The 21,325-nt window shown below is 41.3% G+C and overlaps 2 protein-coding genes across 3 annotated transcripts; both read left to right on the top strand.

The window, feature by feature from the left end:
* Positions 1 to 951: 951 nt before the first annotated feature.
* id3 (inhibitor of DNA binding 3) lies at positions 952 to 2,931 on the top strand. Its single transcript, XM_023277440.3, has 3 exons — positions 952 to 1,349; positions 1,666 to 1,739; positions 2,160 to 2,931. The coding sequence occupies exons 1-2, from the start codon at positions 1,050 to 1,052 to the stop codon at positions 1,717 to 1,719; spliced, it is 354 nt and encodes a 117-aa protein (XP_023133208.1). The 5' UTR covers positions 952 to 1,049; the 3' UTR covers positions 1,720 to 1,739; positions 2,160 to 2,931.
* A 4,080-nt stretch (positions 2,932 to 7,011) lies between these two features.
* On the top strand, positions 7,012 to 20,984 carry e2f2 (E2F transcription factor 2). 2 transcript variants are annotated; one of them, XM_023277455.3, is made up of 7 exons: positions 7,012 to 7,806; positions 13,189 to 13,288; positions 14,982 to 15,201; positions 17,299 to 17,460; positions 17,576 to 17,690; positions 17,834 to 18,029; positions 19,103 to 20,984. In XM_023277455.3, exons 1-7 carry the CDS (start codon positions 7,531 to 7,533, stop codon positions 19,375 to 19,377), a joined length of 1,344 nt encoding a protein of 447 aa, XP_023133223.2. In that variant the 5' UTR covers positions 7,012 to 7,530; the 3' UTR covers positions 19,378 to 20,984. The 2 variants fall into 2 exon arrangements, with proteins under 2 accessions (XP_023133223.2, XP_023133222.2); XM_023277454.3 differs by having other exon boundaries at positions 7,014 to 7,806; positions 17,831 to 18,029.
* The last annotated feature ends 341 nt before the right edge of the window (positions 20,985 to 21,325 follow it).

Consider the following 21,325-nt stretch of genomic DNA (forward strand, 5'->3'; position numbering starts at 1 on the left):
ATAGGACACACAGCTGGCTCAGGCCTGCATTCCTCCACAAAACAGGATTGTGAGAAAAGGGGAAAATAAGACCCAAATAGGAGCAGAACGGGACGTGCTTTGATGTAAACTGAAAGAGGGCAACATTAGGAATTGTTAAAATATAACTTTTGTGGAACTGCTTCGCTCAAAGGAGGGTAGATTTTGGCGGAGAGAGACTTGACAGCTTAGGTACATGTAGTCTTAATACTATATGTGAGACATTTTATGACTTCAGGCATTTGCTGAGGCTAAATATGTATGAAAGCTGTTTGTACATAAATGGCCAACCAATTAATCCATAAGTGTATAAAATGAGTGATCAGTGCCACATATAATAATACATTATCACCATCTGATTCGTGTAGAATCCAACTGGCTCCCCCTGACCTTTTGCCTGCATTACAGGCTACACATTTTGAGTTTTAATATTTTAGTTATTCAAAGTTTTTTGTTTAAACAGGTCATATCAACCAGATTTAAAACAAATCCTGAAGATGAAGTGTTATTTTGGGGCTGAGAGTCACACAAGCAGAGAAACGTCCTAAAGGACACACAGCGATGAGTCAAACAAAGTGGGACAAAAACGTTTAAAACAACCATTTTAAAGCTCTTTCTTGCTATTACTCCCACTGAATAGCAGTTTAAAAGTAGACTAATCCTGTTTTATCCTTCTACATTTCTAAAGCGACCTACTTTGTGAGCTTTATCAATTCCAAGTAACTACCACCACTTAAAAAATAACGATAGTTGACTTAATTGATTGACAATCCCCTTCAGGCATCCCAGCATAATTTCCTCATTCTTTCCAGTCCTTCCACAAGGTGATTTCAGCCAATCAGATCGGGCTCGTTTTTTACGCTGGCCAATCAGAGCGCGGTGCGAGGAAGGGGGCGTCAGCAGGCGCGTAGTGTATAAAGAGCTAACTGTACGTCGCTGTCACGGCACTGAAGCTGCTGAGGAGGAGACCGCGATCATCTCGCAATCTAAAACCAAGATCCGTCGGTGTTGTTTTCGTCGTTGTTCTCGCTATGAAAGCCATCAGCCCCGTCCGCTCGGTGAGGAGCTGCTACAAGGCCGTGTGCTGCATTTCGGAGCAGAGTCTCGCCATCAGCCGGAATAAACACTCGTGTCTGGACGAGCCCGTGAGCGCCCTGTGCGACATGAACGACTGCTACTCCAAGCTGAAGGAGCTGGTGCCGAGCATCCCGCAGAACCAGTCGGTGAGCCAGATGGAGATCCTGCAGCACGTCATCGACTACATCTTCGACCTGCAAATCGCGCTGGAGGCGGAAGACGCAGCCGCGCCGGAGATGGTTTTGTCAATAAAGGTGAGCTGGGGGAGAGATGCGGGCTGCAGGGTGGACCGATGCCCGTCCTTCAACATCTTCCAGACACCGACATTCATTTCTGACATTCGCTGACTCACTGCAAAAAACCCAACGTAATTTGAAGCCTATCTTCTGTGAATTTTGTCGAGTTTAGTCCTCGTAACCCAACAGTGGCTACCTTTTCGCATGATGCATGGGTTTATATTCTATTTTTAGATGATGCTCTGTGAGATGAGACACTTATTCTTAAATTATTTGGAATAAGGTTATTATCAGTGTGTTACAATCTCTTCTCTCCTTTCTGGTTTCCCTTCAGACTGCGGATCTTACGCGCAGTTTCTCCAAAGAAGAAGGACGGTTGTGCCAATAGAATGAGGATGGCAGATTACGGTACGTAGCTTATATTATTTCTTAATCAATCCTAATATCTTCCTTATTCAACAAAAGTGCAAGAGAAATGTGCCTGAATACGTGCTATCCTGACCCATTCGCTCGGAATCAGCTACATCTGTGACTTTTTTTTTTTTAGCTTTACGCATCAAAGAAGTTAAATGAAAACTTTAAATACCACAGAGAATAGTATAAGCATTGATGCTGCTTGAAAACAAGGTCTCCCTCTCCTTCCACATTCACCACGGTTGCCAATTAGACAGGCCAATGATTGTGTAGCGGATTCATCGCTATCTGCCTGGGGTTAATGAAAGTTCCATGCTCGGCGCCAGTCTGTCTGCTCCCCTCTGCAGGGAGGGAGAGAGGGGAGGGCGAGAGGGAGAGATCTGACTTCACTTTTCTTCCTTTCTCTCCATGCAGGTGCAGGGAAACACATGTCTCCACTTCACTCCGGGCAAGAGGACAAGAGGGGCAGAAAGGGTGGGATAGGTATTTGGAGAGAGAGAGAAGGAGAAGAAAAGAGGAGGAGGAGGAGGAGGTGGTGCAGGGTTTAAAGAAAAGAAGGAGAAAAAAGTGGACTGTTTCCTAGATGAGCGGGGATCAACAGTAGTGCATGAGCAAGAAAACAGAGACTCATTCTTTGGCCCCTGGACAGACAAATCAACACACCAAAGCAGAAGCCAGGATTGGAAACTGAAAACTTACCATCTTTGTCTGCCTTCCTCTCAAACCTGGGATTCCTTATACATACAAGTAGAACTATTGGTACATTGTCATTTTTATCTCCTTTTATTTTTGTATTGGATTCCAAACTATCTGTGGGCTGATCTCCACACCCAACCTGAACCTAAACAAAGTCTCATGTCACCTCACGTAATTATCACACACACATACACCCCAAAATGTTGTTTTCTAATGATCTCGAGACTGTTAAAACTTCTTAAGAATGCGTACATATCTGCTGTGGGTATGTAAGGTGTGAGTCAATTTGGATGTCGGTATTTTTGTGAATGGGAGTTTTCTTAGGTATAATCAGAACTCTATACTAGAGTTAATTGTAAATGTTTGTAGGGATTGTGTTATTTCTACAGACAAAATGTGCCGTGAGTTTCATAAACTCTTTATTATAAAGTTTGCTTCGTATGTATGTTCTTATGTAATGAAATAAAAAAAAGAAAACTGATGTCAAACAGTTTTGGTGGCTGTGGTGTATTTGGTGTGAAAGAATGAATGAGTTTAAACTGGCCGTGTTGTTCGGAAGGTGACGCTGACGCTTTGGATGACAATGAAATGCTGATACAACAGGATGTGTTCAGATGAATCTTGAGGTTGAGTGGTTGGAAATCAAACAAAGGGAGTTTCCTGTGAGCGCTTCTATTTTTCCACAGAAAGAGCTAACACCAGTTTAAAGCACTGGTTATGTGTTCAGAAACCTATAGCCCTGTTCATTCATCAATGTTGTTGTCAACAGTCATGACAGACCAGCATTCTGAGGTTGCATTTATTGAAAAAAACGACATTTTTCTAGGTCTTTCAAGAGCCTCATGTGCACAAGTGAAACTAGTTTAAAGCCTCATTTATGGCATCATTAATTACAGAAAGTTTCGAAGCAGTGTTCCAATAATACAAGAGAAATATGAGGTGTGTTCCAGTAGTTATCTGGTCTGAAAAGCTGAGCAAACTGCCTTGTGGATTCATCCAGAATTTCAGGAATAACATGTTGGCACACACTACCAGTGCCTCATGTGCATCTTTAGTTACACCTTTAGTTTTGGGATGCTTTTCTTTTTATTTATAATGTCACAAAAACGACTGAAAGACAACAAACCAAAACAGAGTTCTACAGTATGCTATGGAGCTGAACAAGATGACCTATTTCTAACCTTCAGCCTGATGATAGTAATGAAACTGCAGCTCCATCTAGTGGTGAACATGAAGTACTGACGAAAAGATTTCCTTTTAAAGGCCTTAATACATATAGAACGCAGTATGAAGTTCACTGGCAAATACACTACAAGCTGTTAAAACAAAACTATATAAAATATCTAGAAATGTATGTTTATAATTTCCATTGTAGAGGTTTTTACTTTGTTAACACTGTCAAAAGCATGTTGAACTCCGTGGTAAGTTCAAGAATGATGTATTTTAGTTATATAGCAGCCTTCAAACAGCAAAAAAAAAGAAGAAAAAAGAAACAGCCAGAATTTAGTGATACAGAAGATAAGATAACATAGGATGTAATAAGATATAATAATTTAAATGATTACTATTACCTTTCAAAAACAAAGATGCTTAACATCAAAAACAAACAAACAAAAAAACACCCAAAACAAATAGAACTTAACAACATAGACCATCACAGGATAAGATAGGACAACATAGCATGTAATAGTATAAAACAATTTAAATAAATCCAACAATTACATTCTGTTTAGAAAAAGCCAAATGATAAAGGTGATTTTTAAGCAGAGATTTTAAACACCCTTTGGTGACAGGATGTAAATCAGGTAACAGCAGTCAGACAATGATCAGCCTCATAGGGAGTGTTGTCAGATCAGGTTTGTGTTGCTGTAAGGCATTGTTGTCTTTTCTCCCTCCCATTAAGTATGTAAATGAGGGAACAATAGACCATCAAACACCTTAATGCATATTACGAGTGCAAACAATAGCCTGGAAATTAACATAAAGCAGCATTAACACCTCGATGACACTGTTACAGTACTTGTGTGTGTTGCATGGTTAATGTATTAGACTGCATTTGACATGACGTTGTGTTTACTTCATGGAATTTTCTCAAGACACATAGATAAAGTGATAGCCTGAACAAAACAACGAAAAACTTTTGTGTGGTTTTTTTTTTTACATCAAAAGAAACAGCAGGCCAAAAAAAAAAGAATGCGGGTGGTCTAATTAATGGAGATCAGGTTCCTGTTCATACCACAAGATGGGGGTGTTGGGTGAAGCAACTTGTGTCCTTTCTGTCATCTCAGGACTGCAAACATTTAGAAGGGAAGCTCACTGTTTTAAATGTCAAAATGATCTTCCACAGAGGAAATGCACAGGAACCTTTTGAAACAAATGCAAATCATTTTTTGATACAAGGCAGAAGATATTGTGCGTAAAGTGAAGAAACTCGAACATAAAATACTCTCTAAGGATTTAATAAGTCAGCTGAGCTGCATGTATCGGACTCTGAATCAGGGCTGGATGCCATGAACAGGTTTTGATGTGTGAAACAAAAGCCCATCGTTACAATTCAACATTTAGAAGTGACAGCGTGTTGGTCCGGTCCTACACTGAGCTTCCTGTATGAGGCATTTCACACGAGCTGCAGGAACCTTAAATACACTTGCATGTTTCCACATTTTAATGATATAAGATAAGATAAGATAAGATAAGATAAGATAAACTTTATTGATCCCACAGTGGGGAAAGTTCACCGTTACAGCAGCTCCAAGGAGAAAAAAAAAGTATAAAGACAGTACAGAATAAATAGAAAACACACAGTGCAAGTTTGTATAGTGAAAGAGACATTATCAAAATATCTGTGAATTTTTCACTTGCTCTTGGATTTACTGAAGTTAACAGAAATATGTACTTCTTTTGGTATGAGAACTCTCTTTTTGCACTTTGAGCTTGGTTTTGCCTCAAAAGTATTATAGTTATGAGCCAGGTCAAGTGTATTTGTATAAGCCAGTACATCATTGTGCTTTCTATGCACGTATCAGCACTGCTTCCTGACCCAGGCCAACCTCTCAAAGAATGACAACAAGGAAAAGGCCTTCCCACATAAGCTGAAATGTGAGCTACTTAAACACTATTAAACAACTTTGGAGCAGTGCAAAATCCTGGGATACTGCAAGAATATTTTATGAAGTCTATACAAAAAAGAATTGAAATTCCCATTATTGTGGATTGTGCAGCAACACTAATGAGTTGTGCATGATTTCGTAGTCTGCTATGAAAGAGGAAGAAACAGAGGGTGTGGGTAATTTACGCAGCACTTTGTGGTGCTCACTTACTGCCCTGTTGGTGTTTCTTGTCTCCAACTTCTGTTTGATGTTGCAATGATATCTGATGACAAAGCAAATTTCTTAATCGACCGGCAATTGGAGAATGATCTCCTTGTCTAATCCAGTGTAATGAGCAGACAACTGTGTCAGCTTCTCCCCTCATCAGTTAATATTTAACGCCGTAGCTGCAATCTCAAGTGAGCAACGAGCGCAGTTAATTTATCACACATAACAAACACATCAAATTTTTGATGATTTCAGTTGAAATATGGTTCAGATGGACGCTTGACAATAGGCTGAGGATCTACTTTGTCTTGGCCAGTGGGGGTCAGGTCATATGGCTTGGGTTTGGTCGCTGTGGATGGGGGAGGGGGTGTTTTCTTTCAATATCTCCCCTGAGCCAATAAGCAAGAGTGGTACTGGGTGAATCCAATTATCATCTATAAACTATCTATCCCCAGCAACACCTTGTAACAGGCCACGATGCACTTTCATTACACGGGTTCCCATGCGAACAATAAAACTCCTCTTTTCTTAGTATGTAGAGATGCTCCAGGAAGACACATCCTACACATTATTAAATATTATTAATATTTCTCGATATTTCACAAATAAAACTCACATTTCCCCAGCTTTAACAAGAAATTTCTCATTTTTGAAGCTCATACTTTATAGTGTTTTAGCCAATCAGAGCAATTTCTCACTATTTTAACATCTGGTTGATTTTTATTAGACATTTCTGATGAATATTAAGGTAAATGTTCAAATGCAATTGAGCAAAAGTATTATATATTAAATCCTACATTTTTTTGTAAATGATATTTTAGTAACCTTCAATAAAAGTTCTATTTATTTAACCAACTTGGACACATAACTTTATGAATTTCACAGTGAGTAATTGAAGTTAGAGTACTGTATGATGCAAAATATGGGTCTGAATGTTGCTAATTCTAGCATATGTTAATAAAAATACATGTAGTAGTAAAAACTTTACACTTCTCTTATGTATATGTGTCTGCATTGTCTGCATTGGTCATTGTCTCCAATTCCAGCCTTGCAATAAAAGAACACTATGTCCTGAAATGATGCTACTGTCCCTTTAAGAGGAGCCGCCTCGTCCGCGTACAACTGTTTTATGCAAATATGACAAGCCAGCCGAACGTGCCGCCAGCCAATCAGATTCGAGCTCTAACCGCGGGAGATCTAAATTTCGCGGGACGAAGTTTGGCGGTAAAAAGACTGTTCTTCCCCAGCTCTTGTCCTCTTGTATGGAGAGAGAGGAGCTCTGAGGTGGACGGACAGGAGGCACAGACCGGCTCGTATTCCGCATCACAGGGAAGGAAGTTAAGTTATAAATCTGCAGCTCTGGAGCTTCACCTCTGCGCAAAGACGCATTTTTGGTGTTGGACTTTGAAAATAGTGGATGTTTTGAATAGTTTATTTAATCAGAGAGCAATTCTTTATAGCTGGTAAGGCAAGTTTCCTGTACACTTTGTTACCGGACAAAGGACAACAACACCGATCAAGGTGCTTTTTCCCCCCATAAATTACGCACGTATCGGATGTTTAAGTCGTGCATTTTGGGCATTTAATCGGCTCATTTTTAATTGGAAGAGGTGCTTTTGTTTCTGCATATACACAGTGTGTATAGTCACAGTAAGCCTGTAGCAGCAGCAGCAGCTTGCTAGTGCAGCAGGGCATTTGTCAGTGTGCTCAGCTAACAGCACACTTCTCCCCTTCGCTTGACCAATCCGGTTAAATTTAGTTTCCTCGGGAAAATGATGCGGATGCCTAAAGGCGTCTCTCCGGCAGCGGCTCGGCCGGTAGTCGGGCTGCCGTGTTCTCAGCAGAAGATGAAGCTTTTGGCCACCGGGGGAGTGAAAACCGACTTCTTCAGCACCGGACTGTCCAGCCCGCCGATGAACACGGTACCGGCTGGTTATTTCACCCAGATCTGTAACACCGCCGTGGCCGAACAAAGAGCCAACAGCCTGTATTCAACCCCCCACGGACCAGAGGCTAAACCCATCAGATCATCCTCCGGGAGACTACCGGTAAAGCATCAAACACACACACACATCAGAATTACAATCTTGTGCCACTTTTACGCACAGTTCAACCAAGATCCAGTATGTGGGAGGAATAATTCTTGATTTCCATTGGTATGCATGCTCCAGCAGGGCGCATTCAAATATGTTTTTACGTGATAAGCCACAGTGGGGCCACTGTGACTGCTGCTGATGTGCATGAATGCTGTGTGTTCTCTTTTTCTGTCTTTCTCCCCGCAGTCCAGCTGTAGCTCCACGGGACCCAGATGCTCTGTGTGTATTTGATGGCGTTCATATAGGGAGGGAGGGGGGGGTAGGAGGTGATGGTGTTTGGGGCCCCATCGCTTGTGAGAAAAAGAAGGATGAGTGCCCCCCTGGTGCAGCAAGGATAGCTTTTACACAACCAAACAATGCCATGGGGATGGCCAGGCTGGTGGAATACAGCTAGTCTGAACGCACATGTACTGTGTAATTACACCCATAGACAGCTGCTCCATCTGCACCTGTCACCAAGGCCACTACAGGACCTGTGTAACCTGTTCATACCACTGTAGAAAGGTCATGACCAGACAACTGGTGTGTTTTCCCGAGAGGTCACATGTTCGTATGCTCTGGTGGAGTCTTAAACTGTTACTAAAAACATCAAGCACAGGTTTGAATTAATGTAACCGAGTGTGCATCACAATCATGAAGGATTATCTGAGCAATCCTGATGATCTGACAGGACTGGATCACACCCTGCAATGTCTTAGGGCTCCACACCTGCTGTTGTTTGTTACGTTTGATGTCTTCTTTCACAGATTTAGCAAATTGCAGTGAGCCTAAAGGGGTTAGAGGGTGTACAGGGTCTCCAAATCTCATGTTAACCCCCTGCCCTGTGAGCCTGCGCTCACTAATAGGCCCTTCAAGAGGATTAGTTGGACATAAGTAAAGTGAAAAATAGGCTGCCACCTGGCTTATTATATGCCAAGGTGAACTTAATTACTGGTAACTGTACATGATAGAATTATCACTTTAATCCGGCCATAAAAATATGTTTCCTTCTCGTGTCCAGTGTTAAGGTCAGTACATGTGACACATAAATATCCCATAACTGGCCCAGACTAATAGAAGGACTTGGACGTGATGTGGGCTGATAAGCTTTATTGTATATATAGATATATATGCACTTCAAATGCTATCAATTTGGTCACAAGTTACAGATAAGAGGCGAGAATGCGGTGTGTTTTCACACTGATAGTGGCACTCCCTATTCTCTCTCTGTACCAGACATATATAATGTGTTTGGATTTTCTGCGACCACATTAACTTGTGTTTTGTAACTTGTTTGTGCGTATTTCACCCCCAAAAAATAGGAGCTTAATTTGTTAGAGAACAAGTGTTTATACTTTTGAAAGCACAGAACAGATTTCAAAAGTTCCATGGTTATGAAACTTCCTCAGTATGTGTCGGTATATTAGGCAAGCTATTAATTGTGGGTCTGAAAGTTTACATTATGCTGTGTGTTGGGGACGAACTGAACCGCGTTTCATGGGCTAGAAAGATGAAAGCAAATGAGTTTATATGTTTCCCATTTCAAGCTTGTCCCTTCCTGAGCATATATAGTCAGTTCATTTGGTGATTGAGAGTTAATTTAAGTGATGTGTGTAATAATATGCATTTAATAAAAATAGATTCCAGGATGATTATGTTTAAGGGAATAAATAAAAGTAAATAAAAAGCAGTATACTGGGCTGACTCAGGACATGTTGTCAAACCATTTGACTTGCAGTTCAAGTGTTGCATTTGGTGCAGATCAGTTATTTTGTTTCATTCTTGAACTTGAAGATCTCTGTGTCTTCTTCACATGTCTGCTGACACAGCAGCTTCATTGCATGTTCAGTCGTGGGTCTTATGTTTACAGGAAGTGTTGCCTCTTCATTGTACAGCACACTTCCTTGAACTTAAACAACATAACAACCACTGCTTTTTTATCTTTTTTTTTTCTTCCCCACACTTGGGAACCGGATGTCTGGCTTAACATGAAAATATGAGTTCCTTTAGATACAAACAAATTTAACAACTGTCATGCATAATCTCACGCTTGGAAGCTCGCTTGTGGTGAAAACGCATTTTAAAAAAGTTAATATTTGACTGATTGTTGTTACCTGATTGTTGTTAACTCTTTACTTATTAATCGAGCTAAGTGTAGTAAAAGACCGTGTGTCAGTGATTGACATGTGAGTTTTAACCAGTGTGTGTGTGTTGTTGATAGTGATATATCCTCCTTCTTTTGGCTTGATAGTGATATAAATGTGTGACAGTATTCAGGCCTCCATCCAAAGTCCAGGAAAACTCTTCCTCTGTATGACAGCTGCTTTCACATTAAACCTTGTCTTCAGGGCTCTACAGCACTACAGATGAATGAAATTATCTGATCACCACAAGCAAAGCTCACTGGAGCCAAATGGCAGCTCGGCCACAAGATGCATCTCCATAATGCTGAGCTGAAACAATGTCTCACTTATTCCCTGCTTATGTCACAAGTGCGTGTGCCCAGACTTTCTTGGAATGTGCACAGTTCGCCACAACTGCCCGAGCATTGATATCAGCTTTATGAATTACCCTTTCTGCATTTCCACTTGAACACACACACACACACACACACACACACACACACACACACACACACACACACACCTCTTCCATGCACTTCCCTCTAACTTCTGGTGTGTCGCCTCCTGAGAACACCTGGGGTTTACCCCCAACTCACCCTGATGTTTGAGTGAGATATTGGCCACATTGCCAGCTTTATGCACTCATTCACCTTGTTTTACCCCAGCCTCAGGCCAGCGCTGGCCTCGGAGCATAATGTCTTCAATAGAGGGAGTTCTGCATTTCAAAGCAGCCTGACCCCTCCTTCCCCCATCAGCAACACAAACTGTAGAGCCACCCTTCTCTCTTTTTCCTCCTCAGACACATGTTGGCCGTCCCATCAGTAATGCAGCTATTGTTTTTCTTTTCCTACCCAAGGGTGTGGTTCTGAGGGGGATCTGTACGGAGTAGTAGTAGATGTTTGCAGGCGTACTGTAACTTGCCCTCGGCTCGGTTAGGATCTGAGTCCCGTGCAGCCCGACCGGCTAGGTTTTGTTGGTTGGAGGAGCGGCTCAGCTGAGGACGTGACTGTGTGAAATGTCGCTGTGGAGATTTCACCACAGCAGCGGAGATGGCGGGAATTGGCCAAAGAATTTACAGCAAACAAGAGGAAGGCACGTGCAGAGCTTGGGTGTAACTGGGCAGGCAGGCAGGGTGAGGTTATAGCAAACGTGAGCCAAGTGATACTGTGAGTCTTAGGAGATAAAGAGCTAAGGAGGAGGGTAGTTGACTCAGGCCTTTTCTATTTCTTCTCATAGCAACCGTCCTGAACAGTTGCTTGCTGCACCTTAGCTACATTGGAACTGACTCTAAATTGACTAGTGTGGTAATTATGAAGCCCAGTTTTCTGTCTCAACTTGAGATTGTCAAATTCAGTCTTTCAGAATGTTTCAGATGTGTATCAGGCTACACACCTGTGCACTTTTTTGGTGGTTTCTCACAGTGGTCTGAGAAAGACAAGCTGCCTTTCCACTAAATGAACTGGTGTTTGTGTAATGTGGTTGACTCACCAGAGAAATCCCTCATGCAAAAAAGGGAGCACCCAATCCCCCACCCTAACCCATACAGCTGCAGGGTGCAACCGTTGCTTCCCGTCTTACAACATGTCACCCGGCCTGTAGCTGTGACTCAAACTGCAGCGTGAAGACACGGTGCAGCTTCATCTGCACATTGAGGTCACAAAGAGCTACGCTTTATTCCGTGAGAGCTGCTGATCTTTTTTTGTGTGTGTTGGGACACTGTGGAGTGAGGGATCAACTAAAACCTGACAGATCTGCTCTCTGTTTAAACTGCAGCTGTCGCTGCTTGTAGACAGTCCCACCAAATTCTTCTCTGTAATCACTGGTATTTTACAGCTGCTGTGAGGACTCTAAACCAATAAAAACTCCACTTTCACTCCCATTTTGTCCCAAGAAAGCCGGTCGCCGTCGTGCCGTGTGTGTCTTTGTGTCCCATTGAGGTTTCTGTATGGCCGGCTGTATGCCGTAGGGATTAAAATCCACCCTGCCAACAGCACATACACTTGCTGTGCTGCCCCAGATGTCACCAGTGAACAGGTGGACATGTCAGGCAGAGCACTAGGACAATGGCAGCCTTCACTATCCCTTCACTCACACAGCCACATCCCCACATGGTTAAGTCAGTTCCCCAGATTTCTTATCTCTGATAAAGTCATTTACCTAAACCTACTATCTAAATCAGTAACAAAAGGGATTATCATTGCTAAGTATTTGTGAAGAGATACAGAGGAAAGGAAATGGTGTGAGACAATAAAGATAACTGAGGTCTTAACAGGACGCTACAAATTACCCAGCAGCCTCAAAACGTCGAACTGAAATGTCATTCCCCGCTAGCTCGACCACCAGTGTGTTTTTGTGTGGGTGCAGTATGTGAAGAGAGAAATGAGTACTGATTGACTGCAAACTTTCGCATTCACCCTGAGCATTTTGTTGACGCCACTGATTCACAGGAATTCTGCATGTCAGAGTGCCCCCAATTTGCACAAGTTGTCATTTTTCACACAGTTTCTCTGAATCCTAAAGAGAGCAGCTTGAGTGTTTTGACTTTCAAATTTGCTATGTAGGCAATTGTAGAAAAGCATTGGTCATTTGAAGATTTATATTGGGGTCCAAAGGTGGTGTGTGTGCATGATTTGAAGTTTGCATAACAGTTATAGAGAGGTAATCATGTGTTTATATGGTGAGCCATTGGAGCTTGCTAAGATGTAGAAAGAGGCAGGGAGACGGGAGGCTGAGAGGGGGAGGAGAGGTCATTGAGTGGGACTTCCTGGTGTGTTGCAGGCGGTGGGTCGAGAGGCTGTCACCCCCCCCCCCCGATCTGCCCACAGACACACAAAATCAGCCCCTCTTGAAGTGCTTGGGAAAGTGTGAGGGGGGTGCTTTGTTCCTGCACTTGAGGGTTGTTGGCACATTTACGACACGGCACTTTTTTTTTTTAAACAAACCCCTATTTAGCCCCTTTGCGAGCATTGATATCACACTTTCATGGACCTATTTGGATGGACTCTGCCTTCATGCGACATTTGATGAATCTCAGCTTTTAAGTCATCATTATAACAAATCATTTTGATGTTTTAAGCAGTGGAATAGAAAGGATTCAGTATTATTCACTCTTTACGGGTTCTTCTGGTGACAGAATAATTACCTCAAAGAAAGTACAAGAATGACAAGACACCTCATCTTTGGTTTTAATGTGTGCATTTTTTCCTAATGTACACAATCTGTTTCTCTCCAGGCTAAAAGGAAACTGGACCTAGAGGATCCTCTTTATCTGCCAGACTTCCGCACACCAAAAGGCAAAGGCAGTATCGCAGCAAGAATACCAAGCCCAAGGAGTGAGTACACTACTGGAATCTATATGCCTTAGAGATTTAATGTTGGAGAAGTTTTTTTTTTTTTACAGTGGAAGAAACAATAATGCAATATGATCAACAGCAGGGTCACATTAGGTCTAAGTTCATTATAAGGAGATTTGTATAATCAGGTCAGTGAAAAAATTACAGAGATCATTCCCAGGAAGTAGTTCTTAACTAAACTCTGTGCCCAACGAAGATCAGGTGAGGTATGGAACAAATGGGAGGGTAAGGCAGGTGTTGTATACAAAAGGGTCAACATGATGGAAATTTCGTAATTTTCACGCATCTGTACACGTCCACGTGCAGCTCCAAATTTCTCCAAAAACCTCCTTGTGGATTGTCCACACAGCACCTATGCAACAACCGCAATAGTGCACACATAGATACTACTTACTGTGCATGTATGCAACAATACTCCAAGCAGACTCCCATGGACTAGAAAAATAAAAGGCGGTTCATGATTTCTGTGGCCGCATGTCCACAAAGGACTGCATGACTTAAATATCCCCTCTGTGGATATCTGCATGCAGTACATTTTTTACGACTGTGGCGTGACTGCACATGTGCTGGAAAAGTAAATGGTGCTTGAAACAAATGCTTCTTATGAGGAGAGACCATCATCCATACCTTTATACTGTAATTCATCATTAAAAGAGTTAATAATTAAAATCGGTGCTGCCAGACTTTGGAGGTGCCTTGATTTGTACATGCTTTCCGTTGACAGTGCCCAAACACTGTAGGAAATTCTAAATTCTCCAGAAATCCTGTGCTATGTCCACCCAGTGTGCCCAGCGCACCTCAGGTATAATCATCACTGACCCAGTGCTGCAGTCTGTAACTAGCTGCTCCATACTGTACAGGAGCCCCCAGGGGTTTTCTGTGTTCGATATGAGGGGCAATGCCACATACTAGTATAAACAGAACGATGTCCGCTGTCTGCTTTCAAAATCTGCATCAGTCATGCGGAAACCATGACTTGGCTCTAATGACAATTATATGTCCGTGGGTGTCTGTGCTGTGGTGTGATCATGTGGATGAGATAGTTTGAAGGATTGTACATGAGATATTAACAAAGAGGGAAGGTTTGTGGGTTGGGTTTACAGGTTGTCTTTAGAGATGGAGAAGGTCCAGCTCAAAGTCCCAGTAACACAGAGGAAAATGGCTCATGGGACTTTTGAAAAAATCTAACTCAAACTCAGCCCTAAGAAACAGTTATGATAAATGGTTAGACCTCTCACAGCCAAATTAAACAGAAAAGGCTTCACTTGCGGCAAAATTTTCGCACACAGTGAAATAACAGATTCATCACAGACTTCAGCCTTGTACTTGGCAGGAAGTACTATTTTTTAAAATACCCTGAGCAATATTTTTTAGCTCTATTGCTATGAGGAAAGTAATTGCTGTTTGAAATAGTATTAATTCCAAATATTAAGCAAGATGTCAAACACAGAATGCAAAATTAGTCAAACTAATAGAGGAAATACGGCAGCCGACTCATACATAGACTAGTTTGTTTTCATGTCAATGTTGTCAACAGTTTCATTGACTAATCCAGTAACTACTTCTCTGCAACAGCTGATCAGCTGCCTGAAGTACAAACAATCTGAAATGTATTCCTCTACACTGATTTGTTCGCTTCTCACATGCTGTTTTTTTGTGTCTCTGCTCTCAGCTCCAAAGTCTCCAGGTGAGCGGACTCGTTACGACACCTCACTGGGCTTGTTGACCAAGAAGTTTGTGGGTCTGATTGCTGAGTCTCCTGATGGAGTTCTTGATCTGAACTGGGCCACTGAAGTCCTGGAGGTCCAGAAGAGACGCATCTATGACATCACGAATGTTCTAGAGGGAGTCCAGCTCATCAGGAAGAAGTCCAAGAACAACATCCAGTGGCTGTAAGTCCAAATGCAGAAGAGATGATATATTAAGAACTGGAATAGTCTTAAGTTACAGCTAACCACAGACAAATAAGTGAAAGGAAGATATTACAGAAATGTCAATGTTTTCACTGTGTGTTAGGCATTGTAGTCGAATTAGCTCACAGTCAGGGGAAGCACAGTGGACACTAGACAATGTGTGGACTGCAGAACTATCAATTATAATATCATTTTAAAAGCTTATCAGGCACAGTGGCAGGGGACCCTTATTTAACTAATAATTCTTTAATGCTGATTGAGCGTTACTTACACTATAGTGTTGAGTGACCTACAGGCCTGACTTGAACAGCATTTGTGGTTGGACGGATGCAGATTACAAAGCTCTCTTAACTTAGATGCAGTTTATTTGCATCTGTCAAAAAGCTAAGACCAGATTGATATCTTGCAAGTTAACTTTCAAATATATCTGCTCTAGGGTTATAAAATTAACTTAGTAGTGGTCAACGTGTGTAAACTGGGATTTTTATAGAGTAAAATCAGTAAAACAGAGATTTATGTAACATATAAAACTGCAATAAATACTACCTTATTAAGAGTGTTGAAACTCTTGGGCTGATTGGATGTTATTATATTAACATGCATTTCTAATATTTTGTTCACTGCATTTCCATGCATGTAGTTGGAGGAAAAAACATTTCCGGGGAGAAAAAAAATCTAATTTACTGTACACTGTAGTTTGAAAATTAACCTTTGACAGATTACAACAGCTCTCTGATAATAAAGGTAATAAAAGATGTTTCTTGCAGAGCTGTTATGGTGGATGGCTTTGGGATCCAAATCTAATACTTTTGCTTTCAGTATCTTGTTGCATGTAGTATGCATATATATGAGACACACTACTTTATTATATTTATGAGCCTTATACTTTCACCATGTTGCTTATATATTCATCACAGTCTGTAGAGCAGAAAAAGCTGTCTCAAGCTTGTTTATACTCATGTGAGACACTGTGGCGAATCCTTTGCTGTGGATTGTGGGTCAGAACGACCAGAAAAGCATTTTGGTTTGCATACCTCAAAATGCAGCTGGATGTAGTAGAGGATTCTTGTGTATCTTTGACACGCTACGTATTGGGAAATTCTCCTCGCACAATATAAAATATGGTAGCATAGGTCTTGGAACACACTCAGTGTAGGTTTACCTGCACCTTAGTCCATTCATTCATACTCACCTATCTGCCCCCTAGTGACAGTCAGGAGACATTGTCATGGTTACAACAGCAAACAATCTCTTCATTCTACTTCATGGTTTCCACAGCACCAAAACAAACTTTAAAAACAGACAGGAAATGCGCACACACATCTATTCATACTGCAGTAGGTACTCGTTATACACTAAGCAGCGCTTGCATTGACCCTCATATCGAACACAAAACTACACCTACAGAAATCCTGTCAGTGTTTTTAAAAGGTTGCAACTTTGCGCTTTTTACACAGTGTAGCAGCTAGTTACAGACTGGTCAGTAGTGCCAGGGCAATGTGATTAATCCTGATGTGTGCTGAGCATAGTGGTCGGACACAGCACAGGATTTCTGGAGAGTTTAGAGCTGATCTGTTTGGGCACCATCGATGGAAAGCATGAACAATTAAAGTATGGCAGTGACTATTTCAGTTGAAACTCTTTTTAGTGATGAATTATGAAAGTGTGGACGATGTTCAGTTGGTTTGAGGCTGCACATGGATTTCTGCAGAGGACTTCACACAGACCATTGCAGATTTTTAAGGGAATGGTGCAAACCGAATGTGGGAATGTATTATGTGTGTGTGGTTCACTTTTAGAGCCTCAGTTATTAATTTTATAGCTTTTACATGGTATTTTTAAGCTCTTTTTAGTGTTCTTTTGCATAGACGAGGACTACACATTCAGTTTTGTTGTATAAATACAATTACAAGATATATCGATATTGCTTGACTAAAGCATGTCCTTGCGGACACACATGCTTATTGTCGCAGTTGTGATGTCAACTTTAGATAAGTTTATATCTAATCTACTGCTACCTCAGTAACTTTTGGAGTCAGTCAGACCCTAAAACTGTGTATGTGTGTGTTTTTCAAGGGTTGGGGATGTATTTGAAGGTGGTGCAGGTGGAGGAGAGAAGGCCTGTGCACTGAGGAAGGAGCTGGGAGACCTGGAGAGAGCAGAGAGATCTCTGGATGAACTGATTCAGTCCAGCACCACACAGCTCAAACAGCTCACTGAATATAAAGACAGCCAGAGATATCCTTTACACAGAGTGTTGTGGTCATCTACGTTATTCTCTGGTCATCCTCTATCCAGTTACACACACATCTATGTAATTTCCACTGTTGTTCGCCTTGACCCTGCACCGTACGTTGGGCTACGTGACGTACCAGGACATCCGTTCCATCGCCAGTCTCCGAGACCAAACGGTCATCGCTGTCAAAGCCCCTGCTGAGACGAAGCTGGAGGTGCCAGACACAGCAGGGGTGAGAGCAGCTCTTTGTTTGAATTTTACTTCTTGTTTCCTCCTTCTCACCTCTTTCACTTCCTAGACAGCACTTCCATGTAATTTTTTTATTGCGTGCCAATGCTGGTGCTTTATATCTGTTTCCCTTTGTCCTTACAGCAGGGGTCATTACAGATCTATTTGAAAAGTAGAAATGGCCCCATAGAAGTCTACCTGTGTCCAGAGGAGGGTCTTGAAGATGCCAGTCCTGTTAAGAGTGTTGTCACCCCTAAAAAGGAATTCCCTCCAACCCTGGTCCCACCAGCTGCAACACCAGTGGCACCACCAAGTTACAGCGTCAAAGAGGAGCCTGCTGAATGTAAGCTGGGGATTCTGAAGGATAATGGATCACACAGTAGGGTTTTTCTTACTTTACATTATTTTCACACTCAAAGCTTGCTGAAGGATCACCATATTTTGATTACTAATCATCGTCTTTGTGGGGTAAAATTTCGTGAGCATGCAAGCAATTAATCAAAAATAACAGAAAATGGCATTTAAAGTTTTGTGAAAGCACTTATATCATGTCTTACTTAGACTTACAGTAGCATAAGTAGCATTCCCGTTCTTGGATCTGTGTGTCGTTTTAGGAGCTGCAGCAGTTTGGCAATTAGCCTTGGATAAGATGAAGAAAAATGACTATTTGTCATGTTCAATTAATGACAAATTAACTATCCAAAGTTGTTTAAATCAATCCAACTTCAGTTCAGAACTGAAGAAGCCTCTTGGATGAGAGGTGAAACGTCTTCAAGGAACCTTCTTAAAGTCCAGTTGGATTGATTTAAACAACTTTGGATAACCATGACCTGGATGAATGAGAAACTACACAGAGACAAATTAACTGTTGTGTCTCACAGTTAGCAGTACACCACAGTGGTACACAATTTCACCACACTCTAAGACCACACAACGGACTAAAAATATAACAATAGAATAAAATAGATTAAAAATTAATAACACAACAACGTAAAATGCCAAATATCCCACTTGTGGATCTATTTCATACTTTTCCAAAAAATGTTGAACTCTTCTTTGACATTCTTAATCAATAAATCACTCAGTCAGCTAAACTTTGTCTTTATACCAATAAAACACATCTAAACAATATAATAGTAAGTCATTATACACAGAAACAAGATGAAATGTGAGACATACGAACAAAAAAAATGCAAATAAGGCTGAAGATAAAAATGTACCATGAAGGAGATTAAAAAACATGAACGTTTTCAGCTTTCAGCAAATGTTTGGCTCCTCAGGCAGGCTGTTAGGGGTACAGCAGCTAAAACTAGCCTTGCCAAGTTTTTTATTGTAAAATGTTCTGCAGTATAAACACACACTCAACAAAGAATCCATCCCACCCTCTCCCCTGTTTTGTCATTTACTAAAACACAGCTAATATAGCTCCAGCAGCTCCAGCCACCTCGTCATCCACAGCCTCCAGCTCCTCTCTGCTTGATGTAGAGGGTCTCCTGGGTTTGCCTCCCAGCCTGCTGCAGATCACTGAGGACCAGCTTCCCGGCACCTCCTTCACCTCGGACAGCAACACCCCCTTCGTCAGTTTCTCTCCGCCTTTGGACCACGACGATTACCTCTGGAGCCTGGAGGATGGCGAGGGAGTGTCGGATTTCTTCGACACCTACGACCTCGGAGATTTGTTGAAGAGCTGAGGTGAAGGTGAAGGAGAGGGGGGGAGAAACAGTAGAGTAGGAATATTTAAATTCAATGCCTTCTCGAGGCAAGAGATATTACACTATGAAGCCATCACTAGCAACGCCTGTTGTAATGATTCCAACGGAGGAATCGCCCCATTTGTTTAATTTAATAATGTAAGATTCATTTGTACAGACATCATCTGACTTTTAGGAAGGGAGCAGGGTTTTAAAAGCAGGGATTTTTGGACTTTCTGCCACATTTCTTAGATTGAGCTACTACAATGAAAAGCTCATAAAAAGCAGGAATTACTGTACATATCATATCACCAGCAACAGAACTGATGTATTTGGGTATCAGTGTTCAGTGGGACAACTCAGGACCATTTTTTTTCTTCCTCGTTTCCAAAGTCTAAATGTTTGTGCCAGTCTTCGGCCCATAGGGGGCAGCCTTGTATTATGTCAGCTTTAACTGCCATGCAGCTTTGCAGGATTCAATCACTGGATAAGAGTAAGCTAAAGCCATGAAGAAACACACAAAGGGTGTGTTTGTAGAAGTACTTTCACCACTGACCAAATGAAGCTGTGAAGGAACTTGTTCATTACCAGTGTTTGGAGATTCACAAGCATCTGGGGGTGTAATAGTAGACATAAAACTGATTTGGTGCTTCTGTCTCTTGAGGTTCGCTCTCCTGCCTTAAGTTTTGTGTCTGTTTGGTGCTGCACTGTGTGCCAAAATGTGCAGGTTGTGACCCTGAGCCGGAGTTAATGACAGATAATGGCTACTTTGTGAACACGTACAATCTTTTACTGAGAGAGGAGATCACTCTCTCTTGTTGGTTTGGCAGCTTTGTTTCAAATCCAGTTGCTCCTCTTGTTTATCCGAGATAGATAGTTGATTTTAGCCGACAATTTTCAATTTAGTAGTGTAAAACTACTATTGTATTTCTTAGGAAATAACCCAAAATAAATGAGATGCAGCATCTGGGCTGCAGGCGTGGAAGGGGGGTTAATTGATGTAAGTGAGGTGTAATCAGAGGAGCAATTTCTTCTTCCTCTTGTTTTAAAATGAATTAAATCTGTTGATCTTGCAGATGCAGTAACAATGCGGAATTTATCTTTGCCGTTCAAGTTTTAGGCCCATGAATTCTTTCCCCAGTGTTGTGTTGCAACACTTTCAAATGTCAAAGACATTCGGGCGAGGGTCATAGCAGCTCTGACTTTTATCTGTTAGGTTTTTTGAAGCGTTCTAGAAATTTGAAACATTGAATTTCATGCTGATGTATTTTTTTTGGCTTTCCCTCTACACTGCAGAGATAAGCTAACTGTCCTGTCCTAACAAAACTTGAAAACGTGTGTCTGTGTGTGTATTTGACAGCTTGGGAAATGGGTGTCACGGTGCGTTGGTGTGTGTGTTTTTATAATGTAGATCAGAGAATTTGTAGTTTTTTTTCAATGAGCATTATTTTTTTGGTATTTGTACATAATTTGTTTTGTATTTATACCTATTTTTTCTGAATTTTTCGACAGTTGTTTGTATGACATGCAGCACTTAATATTTTGTAATATTGTGTGGTCTGTTTGAAGTTATTGAATAAATATTGAAGCCATGATTTACACTCGGAGTATTGTTGAATTTTTATTTTAATCATTTTTCATGTCAACAAAACTTCTAAAAATACATCTAGGTGCACATGAATAAATCTTCTCCCTGCTTCTGTTATTTAGTCCCTCATATGATCAGATTTGATCCTTGCTGTAAAATCTACTGCCATTTGGTGTCAGTGCTTCTTCAGAAAATATTTTCTGTCTAAAAACAGCAAGTCTACGGCAACTGAGGGCAGTGAGCTAATAATAAGTGACATCCTCTGAGGACAGACAATGACTTAACATGAAGAATGACAATCACACTGAATGAGCTATAAACACATTCAGACAGACAGACAAAAAAACATAGCTGTCATTC

This window comes from Amphiprion ocellaris, chromosome 20 (assembly GCF_022539595.1).
Source record: "Amphiprion ocellaris isolate individual 3 ecotype Okinawa chromosome 20, ASM2253959v1, whole genome shotgun sequence".
In the NCBI taxonomy this organism is placed as follows: Eukaryota; Metazoa; Chordata; class Actinopteri; family Pomacentridae; genus Amphiprion; species Amphiprion ocellaris.

Coding starts and splice junctions, on each gene's coding strand:
- id3 (XM_023277440.3), top strand. CDS start 1,050: ATGAAAGCCATCAGCCCCGTCCGCTCGGTGAGGAGCTGCTACAAGGCC. Junction 1,350..1,665: donor AGATGGTTTTGTCAATAAAG/GTGAGCTGGGGG, acceptor GTTTCCCTTCAG/ACTGCGGATCTTACGCGCAG.
- e2f2 (XM_023277454.3), top strand. CDS start 7,531: ATGATGCGGATGCCTAAAGGCGTCTCTCCGGCAGCGGCTCGGCCGGTA. Junction 7,807..13,188: donor CATCCTCCGGGAGACTACCG/GTAAAGCATCAA, acceptor GTTTCTCTCCAG/GCTAAAAGGAAACTGGACCT. Junction 18,030..19,102: donor CAAAGAGGAGCCTGCTGAAT/GTAAGCTGGGGA, acceptor ACTAAAACACAG/CTAATATAGCTCCAGCAGCT.